Source organism: Staurois parvus, unplaced genomic scaffold, assembly GCF_062004578.1.
Source record: "Staurois parvus isolate SC_StPar_1 unplaced genomic scaffold, SC_StPar_1.0 ptg001284l, whole genome shotgun sequence".
Classification (NCBI taxonomy): Eukaryota; Metazoa; Chordata; class Amphibia; order Anura; family Ranidae; genus Staurois; species Staurois parvus.
The window spans coordinates 1,067,116-1,081,147 of record NW_028319080.1 but is presented as its reverse complement, the minus strand read 5'-3'; the positions used below and the strand labels follow the sequence as shown (position 1 = coordinate 1,081,147).

At 44.4% G+C, this 14,032-nt stretch overlaps 1 protein-coding gene and 1 non-coding gene across 3 annotated transcripts in view; both read right to left on the bottom strand.

The window, feature by feature from the left end:
- LOC149437525 (class I histocompatibility antigen, Non-RT1.A alpha-1 chain-like) overlaps window positions 1-14,032 on the bottom strand; it is a 175,914-nt gene that overhangs the window by 147,938 nt on the left and 13,944 nt on the right. For both annotated transcript variants that reach the window (XM_089660878.1, XM_089660877.1), the window contains exons 3-4: window positions 12,340-12,621; window positions 9,117-9,410 (exon numbers count right to left, since the gene is read on the bottom strand). In XM_089660878.1, coding sequence (XP_089517004.1) covers window positions 9,117-9,410; window positions 12,340-12,621 — 576 coding nt within the window. The remainder of the gene's footprint in view (window positions 1-9,116; window positions 9,411-12,339; window positions 12,622-14,032) is intronic.
- Window positions 4,450-4,508, bottom strand: LOC149437526 (U7 small nuclear RNA). The gene has a single exon (XR_016308045.1). It is a non-coding gene; the product is annotated as a U7 small nuclear RNA (small nuclear RNA).

The following is a 14,032-nucleotide window of genomic DNA, read 5'->3' as shown; positions in this document are numbered from 1 at the left end:
AACAGGTCTGTGCTGCCCTTTGGTGTCTGGCTTAATGCGCACAACACTGAACGTCCCAGCATTTGTCAACGATTTGCCGTTAAGTGATGCAAACCCGCTGAACCACGTTCATGAGGAGCCGGTACAGGGGGCCATGAATCAGTATGGACCTGGCAGCAGTGTGAGGAGACCCGAAAGTGGCACATGGCGCAGGGTGGCGGTGGAGGCAGCAGTATTCGGAAGACATACACAGGACTAGTTTAAAAAGCGGAAGCCGTCAGCAGCGTGAGCAGACGACAGAGGCACATGGCGCAGGGTGGCGGTGGAGGCAGCAGTATTCGGAAGCCATACACAGGCCTAGGTTTAAAACTGGAACCCAGCAGCGTGAGCAGACGACAAAGACGCACATGGCAGAGGATGGATCTGGCAGCAGTATGAGAAGGCGGTACAGGGGCCCGTGGCACAGTGTGGTGATGGGGGCTACAGCAACTGGATGCCAGAAAGTGGCCGATAGGGCTATATACTGCATGGAATTATAAAGTTGTAAAGACAGCGGCCTATAAGGCTATACACACTATAACAATCATGACTTGATTGACCATTGGCCTATAAGGCTATACACAGCATGAATATCATGACTTATTCTGAGAGTGGTTTGGAAGGCTATATACAAAAAGTAATTCATGAGCTGTCCGGACAGCGGACAATAAGTACATATATACAAATCAATTCATCAGCTGTCCAGCCAGCGGCCTCAAAGGCGACACATATAGAAAGCAATTCATGAGCTGTTCAGACAGCGGCCTCTAAGGCGACAGATATACAAAGCAATTCCCGAGGTGTTCAGGGAGCGGCCTGAACGGCTAGGTTATTACTAAATATATTATTGTGGCCAAACATCGGCCTATAAATAGATGTCTACACAGTGACAAAAAATTATGTCGCCAGACAGCGGCCCCTAAGGCGACAGATATACAAAGCAATTCCCGAGGTGTTCAGTGAGCGGCTTGAACGGCTAGGTTATTACTAAATATATCTTTCTGGCCAAGACTTTGGCAGAGACCGACATGCTCAAAGACTGGCCCACCATCTCTTCTACATGTGAATGCAGGGCTGGCACTGCCTTTTTGGCGAAGAAATGCCGGCTTGGCACTCTCCACCGCGGCTCGGCACAAGCCATCATTTCTCGGAAAGGTGCTGAGTCCACCACTTGGAAAGGGAGGGACTGCAGCACCAGCAACTTGGACAGGAGGACGTTCAGCTTCTGCACCGTCGGGTGCGTGCTCGCAAACTGTTGTCTCTTGGAAACGGATTCCAAGAAAGACTGCTGACGGAATCCGTGAAGAGGAGTAGCAGGAGAAGGAGCATCTGAACGAGCGGAAGATGCCAACGAGCGACAACTCCCCTCAGCAGAGGTGTTGGAGCCTTGACTGGCTGATAGAGGGCGATTGACGTCGGGTGACGGAGCAAGTAACGGAGCGGGTGATGGAGCGGGGGCTGGGGCAGGCAGAACCGCCGTATCTTTATCACGGTTTTCCCAGGCCACTGAATGGCGACGCTGCATATGCTGACGCAACGCTGTAGTCCCAACATTGGCCCCCTGGCCATGCTTGACTTTCTGGCCACATAGTCGACATACGGCTACGTTTACTTCCTCGGGCGGCTTGACGAAAAATTGCCACACCGCCGAGTAGGAAACTTTGCCCCCGCTACTCCTCACTGGCTGACTGCTACTTCCTCCGTGCACACCGGCACCACTACTGGCCGTGGTGGTAGGCTGCAGTGGAGCTGGTGCTCTACTCCGTGGCCGTTTGGCTCCACTGACTCTGCTGCGACCCTGCTGCCTCCTGGGCAACCCACCGACTGTTTTGCTCGCTGGCAAGCTGGCACCCTCTTCTCCTGATGATGCGGAAGCAATAGCCTGATGACAACGAGGCTGCCAAGTGCGATCAGCCTCATCATCATCAATTAGGGTCTCCGCGTCACTACTAGCCCCCTCGGCTGCGTGTGGGTCAGGAGACAGACCTGTCTCTAGACCGGCTACCGAGCCACTCTCCTCGCCAGTACTTCTTCGCCTGGCTGCTGAAGAGGCGGATGTCTCCCCCCGTTCCTGACCGCCCTCTGTTAGCTCTTCCTCACTGTACAGTGGGGCTGAGCCCACAGCATGCGATACTTCGCTTGGTGAGGGAACACCAAAGGACAGGGGCAGGTCGAGGACACGTGATTTCAGTGGGCTTGCTCCCGGGCCATGCCAACTAACAGTTGTGTCTGACGTACCCACCGACCGTTGGCTGTAGGTGTCAGAGGTGACCTGGGAAGAGGAAGACGACCGAGTCAACCAATCGATGACGGCAGGGTTGTCGGTGGAGACACGACCGCTGGATGACACCGGGAGCACTGGCCTCTGGCTGCGACTAGTGCTGCCTCGACCCCTTCCTCTGCTGCCACGTCTGCTCGCTCCTGAAACATTGCCTCCTCTGCCACTCCTCTGCGTGTTGTCTGACATACTCTTTAATTCAATAAGCACCCCAAAAATAAAACCAGATTTAACTCTTTGAATGTACAATAGTGGTTGTGAAGCAGAAAGTCAGTTTATTTAGCACAATCGGTCAATTGCAGCTTGCCGTTGGCTGTAAACTGTACGTTTATGTCACTGGAATGCACTAATCACCCAAAAAATATTACCGCCACCCGGCGTGTATATGGATTTAACTCTTTGAACGTACAATAGTGGTTGTGAAGCAGAAAGTCAGTTTATTGTACACAATCGGTCAATTGCAGCTTGCCGTTGGCTGGAAACTGTACGTTTAGGTCACTGGAATGCACTAATCACCCAAAAAATATTACCGCCAGCCGGCGTGTAAATGGATTTAACTCTTTGAACGTACAATAGTGGTTGTGAAGCAGAAAGTCAGTTTATTGTACACAATCGGTCAATTGCAGCTTGCCGTTGGCTGTAAACTGTACGTTTATGTCACTGGAATGCACTAATCACCCAAAAAATATTACCGCCACCCGGCGTGTATATGGATTTAACTCTTTGAACGTACAATAGTGGTTGTGAAGCAGAAAGTCAGTTTATTTAGCACAATCGGTCAATTGCAGCTTGCCGTTGGCTGTAAACTGTACGTTTATGTCACTGGAATGCACTAATCACCCAAAAAATATTACCGCCACCCGGCGTGTATATGGATTTAACTCTTTGAACGTACAATAGTGGTTGTGAAGCAGAAAGTCAGTTTATTTAGCACAATCGGGCAATTGCAGCTTGCCGTTGGCTGGAAACTGTACGTTTATGTCACTGGAATGCACTAATCACCCAAAAAATATTACCGCCACCCGGCGTGTAAATGGATCTAACTCTTTGAACGTACAATAGTGGTTGTGAAGCAGAAAGTCAGTTTATTGTACACAATCGGTCAATTGCAGCTTGCCGTTGGCTGGAAACTGTACGTTTCTGTCACTGGAATGCACTAATCACCCAAAAAATATTACCGCCAGCCGGCGTGTAAATGGATTTAACTCTTTGAACGTACAATAGTGGTTGTGAAGCAGAAAGTCAGTTTATTTAGCACAATCGGTCAATTGCAGCTTGCCGTTGGCTGTAAACTGTACGTTTATGTCACTGGAATGCACTAATCACCCAAAAAATATTACCGCCACCCGGCGTGTAAATGGATCTAACTCTTTGAACGTACAATAGTGGTTGTGAAGCAGAAAGTCAGTTTATTGTACACAATCGGTCAATTGCAGCTTGCCGTTGGCTGGAAACTGTACGTTTCTGTCACTGGAATGCACTAATCACCCAAAAAATATTACCGCCAGCCTGCGTGTAAATGGATTTAACTCTTTGAACGTACAATAGTGGTTGTGAAGCAGAAAGTCAGTTTATTTAGCACAATCGGCAAACTGCAGCACCAACTGTGCACGACAGCCACCAAAAAAAAAAAGGGTGTATGTCACTTTAAATTTTCGATTCTTTGATAGCTGTGGCCCTAAGTAACGATTCTGTGTCCCTGAGTAACGATTCTGTGTCCCTGAGTAACGATTCGGTGTCCCTGAGTAACGATTCTGTGGCCCTAAAGTCTCTGTGGCCCTAACTCTGTCCCTTAATACACACAGGTCTGTCTCTCTTGAATGACCGGAGGCTAATGGAGAATTCTAGGATGGCCGCGATTTATAGCTCCACCATTACACAGTGCTGGCTGGCTGCTGATTGGCTAATGCGATCACATGTCATGAATGCATTATGGGTCAGCGCGCCTTGTCTGCGCGCCTTCCCAGAGATCCCCGCCCCATCTTCTCTGTCCATTTTCTCCGTTGCCATACACGTCGCCGCCATTTTTGGGAAAATTCGATTCGTGCATCCGAAGTTTGCTAATCTTCGGATTCATCGGGAATCGAATTTTTCCAAATCTTCGGAACGAATTCCACTTCGTCATGTTCGATTCGCTCATCTCTAATGATTACATTGGCTCCTGAAACACAAGAACCTTCTAGACAGATAGCAAAAGAGCTGAAATACACTGTTGACTACATTTGGGCAGAAGACTTCATTTTTAGTCAGCGCGTTCAAATAATGGAGACTGACATTTAATCTCCATTCTAATTTCATTTAGTTTATATCATTTTCTAAACATATATCAATTGGTATTCTCCAGCTCTTAAAAATGAATGTTTCATTTAAAAACACAGAGATATTTCACATCATAGGCAAAAAAATGTCCCAGAATATTACTGAGTAATCTTGCTGAGTCATATGCAGATTAGGTTTCTCCAATTGGCTCTTTGGGAAAGTGGGCGGGAACTGGAAGCCAAGCTCTTGAAAGCAAAAGTTCTAACTTTATATCTCCAAAACTCACAAGTCAGTGGCAAACGCAGTCAGAGCTACAACTGTTTGTATTGGGTAACCAGGAAAATTTACAGAACACAGCCAGCTTTACACACAACTTGATACAAAGTAAAAAGAGAGAGATCTATCTAAACCATGCTCTAGAAGAGTCTGCAAAAGACTGTTAATGGGCTCTGACGTATACAGCCAGGTCATGAAACACTCTTAAAAAGCATGGTTAGGAAAATGCTTTGGTAAGTCTGGTTTTATTTGATCTGAAACTGCATTAAGGGTGTTTTTCCTTGATCATAGTAATACCGTTCAACACCCCTTCAGCAAACCCCTCAGACTTTTTGATTGGTTGTCGTTATTCTTTAAAGACCCTCTTCATTGACCATAAAAATATTCTTGGTTCGTAGCTCTGATAAATATATATTTTTTGTGTTTATGTAACGTTTATGTATGTAGCATTTTCACCTACTAAGCCTCTTGGTTTTTGGTCTCCAATTTCCTGCATAGGCAGTCAACACGCATGGGCTTGTTTTCCTTGCTTTATTTATTTATTTATAGCTTGGATAGGGAATAGGGGTTATAGGATGCCCAACTTGACTATAAAGAAGAGATGAGGATAAACATCCTGTGTTTATGTACAGAAAATGGATTTTGCACATTAGTCCAGCTAGAGTGTTATCAGTCCCTTTAACCTCCCTGGCGGTATTCCCGAGTGTAACTCGGGGTAAAATTTGAGTACCAAGAGCGGTAACCCCGAGCTACACTCGGGCTTACTATGCGGTGTTGCTCAGGGAGTCCCTGCAGCACTTACCTTGTCCTTCACTCCCGCGATGTGTCCCCTGCAGACTCCTCGGCCATCTCCTCTGGCCGATGCCGGCATCCGGCTGTTCTGATCCCTGTGACGTCGGGACATACGGGCGCCGGAACCGGTGGCAAATTTGAAATTTTTAAAAAATTTCATTTTTGCTGTCATTGCTGTTTCAATGCATTTCACATATATTTTGTCCCTACTGCTTTATCCTGTGCCCTGCCTGCATTTTGACTGTTCTTTGTGCCTGGAAACTTAGAAAAGTCCATGGTGTCCAAAAAGCGTCCCTTTAGGTCAAAAGCAGTTTTAGACCAGCTAGAGAACAGCGATATCAGAACCACTTGCAGAATTGAGTGATAATGATTCATGGGGAAATTCGTCATCAGACACTGAAAACGATTTTGCGACTTTGCTCAGCGATGTGCGAATTTGCCTCTGTATTTCAAATTTTTGTGTTTTTGGTTTGATTATATTATTGAAATAAATTTCTTATTATTATGTTATTATTTTTTATGATTATTTATTAAATTATAATTTATGATTTAGTGTTTCAAGTTTTATCATACCCGGGATGTTTACTAGACTCTTGTTCGTACAGATTTCAGTGAGTTATTCCTAAAAATTACAGCCTACAATAAAAAACTACATATTTCCATGCCAAAAAATGGTACTGCTTTCAGCACAAAAAATCAGAAAGAATCATACCGCCGAGGAGGTTAAGGATCAGTAGCAAAGTTACTTTAAGGAACTTTAAGTCCCTTTGTGTGAAGTCACAGTACTACAGGAAAATGGCAGCCCACCTGTCTGTGACACTCTCCCCATGAAAACATGCTTAATTTTGCATCTGGCAGTCTTCTTCCTTATAGGGGGTGTAGAGGTACTCAGTCCCTTGTATCCTGTGCTTTGCATAAGACTTCTTGTTTAGGCCTTTTAGCTGTGCTAGTCTTCCATGCTGAGCAAGGTTCCTTTTGAGTAGGACTTGTTGTGCAGCTCCCTCTGTCTAACGTCTTCTCCTTTATTTCTTCCTCTTCAGCTCCAGCCTGTAGACAGAGCTCCCTTCCTCCAACCTCCATCCTCAACACTCCATCTGTCTAACTTCCAACATGCTGGCTAGGTTCACTCATATTTATGGGTCCATCTACCATACTTCCAGGCCTACTGCCTGGGATTGTTCAGGCTTCCATGAATATGCAGATCCTGGTCTCCGCCCCTCTACCCACTAGCATCTAGAGCAGCAATGGGCAAACTACGGCCCGCGGGCCGTATACGGCCCGGCGGACCTTTTAATCCGGCCCGCGGAGCTAGGCTCCTCTCACAGTCCGCCCTGAAGTCCCCAAGTCCCCCCTGTGTCAATTCACTTACCTTTGCTCCGCGCGTTCCTCTCGCCGTGTCCCGCCGTGTCCTGCGCCGTTCCGGTGTAGCATGAAAATCTGTCTCCTATGAGGATCTGTCCCCCTCGACGTATCTGCGCATGTGCCGGAGATCGCCTGAAACTGGCACATGCGCAGATACGTCGAGGGGGACAGATCCTCATAGGAGACAGATTTTCATGCTGCACCGGAACGGCGCGGGACACGGCGAGAGGAACGCGCGGAGCAAAGGTAAGTGAATTGACACAGGGGGGACTTAATATGGGGGATGAATTAATATGGGGAATGAATTACTATATGGGGGATGATTTACTATGGGGGATGAATTACTATATGGGGATGAATTACTATGGGGGATGTATTACTATATGGGGGATGAATTACTATGGGGGGTGAATTACTATGGGGGATGAATTACTATGGGGGATGAATTACTATATTGGGGATGAATTACTATGGGGGATGAATTACTATATGGGGATGAATTACTATGGGGGATGAATTACTATATGGGGGATGAATTACTATGGGGGATGAATTACTATGGGGGATGAATTACTATATGGGGGATGAATTACTATGGGGGATGAATTACTATATGGGGGATGAATTACTATGGGGGATGAATTACTATGGGGGATGAATTACTATATGGGGGATGAATTACTATATGGGGGATGAATTACTATAGGGGGGATGAATTACTATATGGGGGATGAATTGCTATGGGGGATGAATTACTATAGGGGGGATGAATTAATATGGGGGATGAATTACTATGGGGGATGAATTACTATATGTGGGATGAATTACTATGGGGGATGAATTACTATATGGGGGATGAATTACTATAGGGGGGATGAATTACTATAGGGGGGATGAATTACTATATGGGGGATGAATTACTATAGGGGGGATGAATTGCTATGGGGGATGAATTACTATAGGGGGGATGAATTAATATGGGGGATGAATTAATATGGGGGATGAATTACTATGGGGGATGAATTACTATATGGGGGATGAAATACTATGGGGGATGAATTACTATATGGGGGATGAATTACTATGGGGGATGAATTACTATGGGGGATGAATTACTATATGGGGGCTGAATTACTATGGGGGATGAATTACTATATGGGGGATGAATTACTATATGGGGGATGAATTACTATGGGGGATGAATTACTATAGGGGGGATGAATTACTATTGGGGGGATGAATTACTATATGGGGGATGAATTACTATAAGGGGGATTAATTACTATATGGGGGATGAATTACTATATGGGGGATGAATTACTATGGGGGATGAATTACTATATGGGGGATTAATTACTATGCTTACTATGGGGGAATATTACTATACTTACTATGGATGACACATACACATAATTCATCTACTCTTGGTCCGGCCCCCGGGTCCAATATATGAACCCATTGCGGCCCTCAAGTCAAAAAGTTTGCCCACCCCTGATCTAGAGTCTTCTGGAAGACCCAAGAACCAGGGTTAGGTGCTAGAGACCTGACCTGTAGAACCCTCCAGCCTGACCTAAAGTAACCCAAACAGACATGCTCACTTCACTACTGTGATTCTTACTAAATTTACCTCTCTATCACCCCTTAGAGGGAGCTATATATATATATAAATATTTTAATGTAATTTTGTTATGTAACCATTGTGTCTGCATAATTGTTTCTAAATCAATGCACGTTTCTCTTTTGCTGATGAATGCACTAGAACCTACATTAGAACATTTTAAAATAGTTATATATTATATGCATTTTGCCAAAGTGTTTTTATAAGTGTTCTTACAGACACAAGAGGTGTCTGTAAAGAGTAAAGGCAAACAGCAGAGGGAGCCTGATATTCAAAGGACTTGCTAATTTGCCCTACATAGGTAAAGGTATGGGTTTTCTTATATAAATATGAGAACCTTTGTAGTTATTATATCAGTCAATAAAAATATTACTGCACTTTGTGTAATAGTATAGGGTATACATTTGATGATAAGTCAAAGATTCAGTGGCCAATATATCCATGTCTTGAATCAGTTCTAAATGTTTGCATGTTATTTGATTGCCTTAGCTCTACTATATATACAGTATATACCTTCAAAATCCTGGTCTTTCAGATTCACACTGAGCATTTTCTCCAGACTGCTGTGGTCCACATGACAGGAGTAAGTGTCTTCCTCCCCTGTTGCCACTTCCACACTGACTCTGATCTGATAGGTGCCATCAGGATGGGGGAGAATTGGAGTCATTTCATCTGGAGGAACATGGCCTACCTCATTCCTCATCCACTTCACATCCACATCTTTGGGGTGAAACCCGTACACCAGGCACTGAAGTCTGGTCCTCCCATCTGACTTAAGATGCTCCCACAACTTCACTTCTGGACGGACTAATAAAAAAGGACAACAAATTAATATACCTTAAGTATTATATTCTAGCATTATAAGCTCCAAATTGAGAAATAATTGGAATTCCAGTTTTGTAATCCTTACATATTATCCTAGACCTCAATGTTAATCATCTATATAGCACTGAGAAATGACCCTGATCTCTCTTACCTGTTTAGATGCTGTCAGGCCCAGACTCCAGCTCCAAGCACGCCAACAAACAAAGACTCAGCCTAGGGGATGTCTTTTTGTGTATTTATTGTAGTAGACAGCAACAGGGGAGACAGATGAGGGTATAGGATATTTCAAAATGCAAAGGGTACAGCATGTAAGTCTTTTAATCACAAATCCACTAATTTCAGCCTTTACTGAAGGTAGAAGGGTTATCCAGCTAGTCTGAGGCTCTTTATGAGCAGTCCCAGTCCTATCTCCTAGCTGACACTCCTCCACATTAACTGTGGATCAATCAGCTGCAACCTGAGTAGGAGTGTATCTTTATTAGCAGTCTGGACCCGGTGTTCATGTTACTGGCAGAGTAAGGAGAGATGGTCACATGCAAATTGCATTGCTGCTACACTATAGAGATAGCGCTGACTACTGTTACACTAGACTTGTTGACATCACACCGCATGGACTGCAGCAGTATCCCTACACCCATAGTAGCCCTGGTCAGGGGCAGACTGACCATTCGGGCATTGCCCAAGGGCCTGGGTCAGTAGGGGCCCGGTGAGAGGCTCGCCGTGCACAAGTCACTAAGCAGTATCTTACCGCTACCAAAGGGCTTGGTATTGATGGAGGGGGGACACCATCCTGTTTTTTGATTAATTTTTAATTTGCTCGGCGACTACCCATTCCTTAACAACACATAACAGTACTGACAAATACCAGTTCATACCGCATGCCTTGACCACTACTTAAAGCGGAGTTCCACTCAAAAGGGGAAGTTCCGCTTTAAAGATTAGTTCCCAGCTCCCCATTAAGGATTGGCACCTTTGGGGAGTGGGTGGGGGGACAGGTACCCAAATTTGACAGGTACCTGCTCCCACTTCTGCTGTGATTGCCTAGGCGATCGGAAGCGTAAGTTGTCCTCCTACCCTCCCTCCCCGAAGTCTTGTGGGACATGTGACAGGTCCCAGAAGACTACGGGCCATTCAGGAAGCACAGCGCTACTCGTGCATATGCAGAGGGCACCCTGCTGTGAAGCCGCAAGCTGTCACAGCCGGGTGCCCACACTGAAGATTCCAGCGCCTGGAATACAGGACGGCCAGTGAAACACGGGATCGTGGGCAGGTGAGTGGCTGTTTTTTACAGTTTTTGTAGCTGCTGACTTTCATTTGTTTACAGAGTGAGTGGAATTCCGCTTTAATGACTGCATGCATTTAATTATTTCCGTTTGTGAATTGACTTTAACCCCTTGCCCTCCAGAGGATTTACCCCCCTTTCTTACCAGGCCATTTTTTGTGTTACGGCTCTGTTTTACTTTAACTGACAATTGCACGGTTATGCAACACTGCACCCAAATTAAATTTATATCCTCGTTTTCCCACAAATAGAACTTTCTTTTGGTGGTATTTGATAACCTATACATTTTTTATCTTTTGCGCTATAAGAAAAAAAGATTGACAATTTTGAGAAAAAAAATATATTTTTGACTTTTTGCTAATAAACATGTCCAGTAAAAAAATTTTAAAAATCAAATTTAGTCATAGATTTAGGCCAAAATGTATTCTGCTACATGTCTTTGCCAAAAAAAAATCCCAACATGTGTAATTTAATTGGTTTATGTGAATGTTATAGCATTTACAAATGGCGGTATATATACTGGGATTTTTTTAAAAACTTTTTTACTAGTAATGGCAACAATCAGCGACTTATAGCGGGACTGCAAGACTGCAGCGGGCATTCTGACACTGGGGAGGAACTGACTTGGAGTCATTGACATCCCCAGTGACACCAATACAGTGATCAGTGCTAAAAAAAAAAAAAAAAAGTACTGATACTGTACTAATGGCACTGGGCAGGAAGGGGTCAACATGAGGGGAGATCAAAGGGTTAACTGTGCGCTAGGTGTGTTTTACTATGGGGCTGTGTCTGTGGGCTTCACTGTAAGCAAGGAGAGAAGAAGAAGCGCCTCTAAGTGCAGCAGACCACTTTACTATATAGTAAAAAGTAGAAACACTCACATGGTAGTAGAGTAATAAAAGCATGTAGGGTATTGTGGTGTAGAAACACCATGTGGAACGACTGTCATGGTGCCTGTATCGTCTGCGTCTCAATAGAAGGGAGCGTGGTTCAGGAGGGAGACAGATGTGGAGCCGGCCGGCATGCACGTACTCCTAAAGATGGGGGCTGGAACGCATGCTGAACAGCAACGTCAGCGTAGGCGTGATGTCGTCAGTGACCAAGATGCAATGCTTCACTGTAAGCACACTGCTTTGCACGGCTGTGCTATGCACAGCCGTGCAAAGCAGTGTGCACATGCTGACAAGGAGGAGAACTGTTTTGTTTAATAACAGTTCTCCCCCCGTAGGAGATCCTTGGCAATCACCGGGCGCCAGCGAGTAATCATCGGGCAGGATCCGGTGATTGACGCCGCGGCCACCCCCTACCTGGAAATGCAAAATCACGTATATATACACATGATTTTGCGCACCCGTGCCGCCCTGTAGCAGTACATGTGCTAGGAAGCAGTTAAGGTCTTTTTATGTGGTATTTACCAAGCGTTTTTGCTATTTTCAGTAAATACCACATACTAACACTAGTGAATTGACATTTTCAGTATCGCATGTGATATGTGATCATGTGACTGACTTAACTGATGTGATAACCTTTAGTGAATTGACCCCATAGTCTGCACCCAAATGCTGTTCTCTTCCCATGCCACATGCACTTTTGTTGTGATATTACAATTATAATGGTTTGTTATCTTACCAGGCTTCAAGTTCTCTTTCATATGGTGCAGGTAGACCTTGAACCATCTCTTACACTCATGCTCCATATACCCCTTCTGCTTTTTAACGCTGGAATTGCGGCTGTTCCAGACATCTGCCATTGCCTTTGCATTGAACATCATTGGAACATACTTAGATATAAATGTATCTAGTGCTATAAAGTCTTTGCCATTGGCTGCAAACTCTTCGTATCCACTAATGGTGTCATCTCCTGATAACAGGCACCAAAATCGAACTTGTAAAACAAAATCACTGCTGCCATCTGCAGAGACAATTAATAGTGAATTACAATTGATTTTATGCAATAAAACATATAGACAAAAGAAGTGACCAATGCAGTGAGCAACACACGCACGCACGCACGCACGCACACACTCAATGAATAATGTACTACCAAGGGAAGTGATAAGAAACCAAAGTATCTCTAAACACAAGAATACAAATGTCATATTGCAGGTGACCTGGTTTTGGTTTGCTTTTTTCATGCTTGGTGTATAAAACAAAACTTTTCAGAATCCCAGTATCCCTGTATCTTCCTGTATATGAAACTGAAATTTAATGCAAGGTAATTAGCATTTTTGTCTCTCTTGTGTGAACTACAAAACATCGGCTCTATGTAATGAAAGTGAGGAGGAGGTGCTTGTATTCAAAATCAGTAGAGCAGCTGATGGCGCAAATTCTGCTTCTCCTTATAACGAAAGTAAGACGCTGCTCTACCAATCAGGTGTTTGTAAAAGTGTATGGCCTCAGCTAGCGCTGCTCTGGCCACGCCCCCTGATGTGTTTCAGCCTGCCCACTGGGAGCTTGGATCTCTGTGACCAAGCCCCAGTGGGTGGGGTGAAACGCATCAGAGGGCGTGGCTGGAGCAGCACTGGCTGAGGCCATACACTATGGTGACACTGACCTACTCTGATGACATTGTAAAAAAAGAAAAATGTTGAAAAATGTAATAATTTTTTTTATAATACTGTCACCTGTCAGTATCCACGATTACCATGGACCAGTCATATGATGACGCTGCACAAATGACATTATGTAAAAAAATATTTCTTTATATTCCCAAAAAAGGTTGTCTACTTTCCAAAAGGGTAATCTGGGAATATTTGTACTGTCCTGACATTTGGGGCCTTAAGAATTGAGATCAGCCAACGCACACACACACTTCCGCCTGGCAGTACTAGGGTTGTTGGTTTGAAATCCAAACATGGCACCGCCTGCCTGGAGTTTGCATGTTCTCCCTGTGCCTGCGTGGGTTTCCTCTGGGTACTCCGGTTTCCTCCCACACTCCAAAGACATGCTGGTAGGTTAATTGGCTCCTGTCTAAATTGTCCCTAGTATGTGTATGTATGAATGTGAGTTAGGGACCTTAGATTGTACACCCCTTGAGGGTTAGGGACTGATGTGAATGTACTATATATATGTAAAGTGCTGCGTAAATTGACAGCACTATATAAGTACCTGAAATAAAAATAATAGTTTGTAACGCTATAACTTTCACACAGACTACATAATATACGCTTATTTGGGTTATTTTTACCAAATGAATTTAGCCAAATGCATTTTGGCTTAAATTCATGTAGAAAGAAAGAAAAATAAACTAAGAAAAATGGGTTTTCCTTTAAAATTTAGGGTATTTTTTTAATTGTAGAGAAAAAAAATTTAAAATCTAGTGG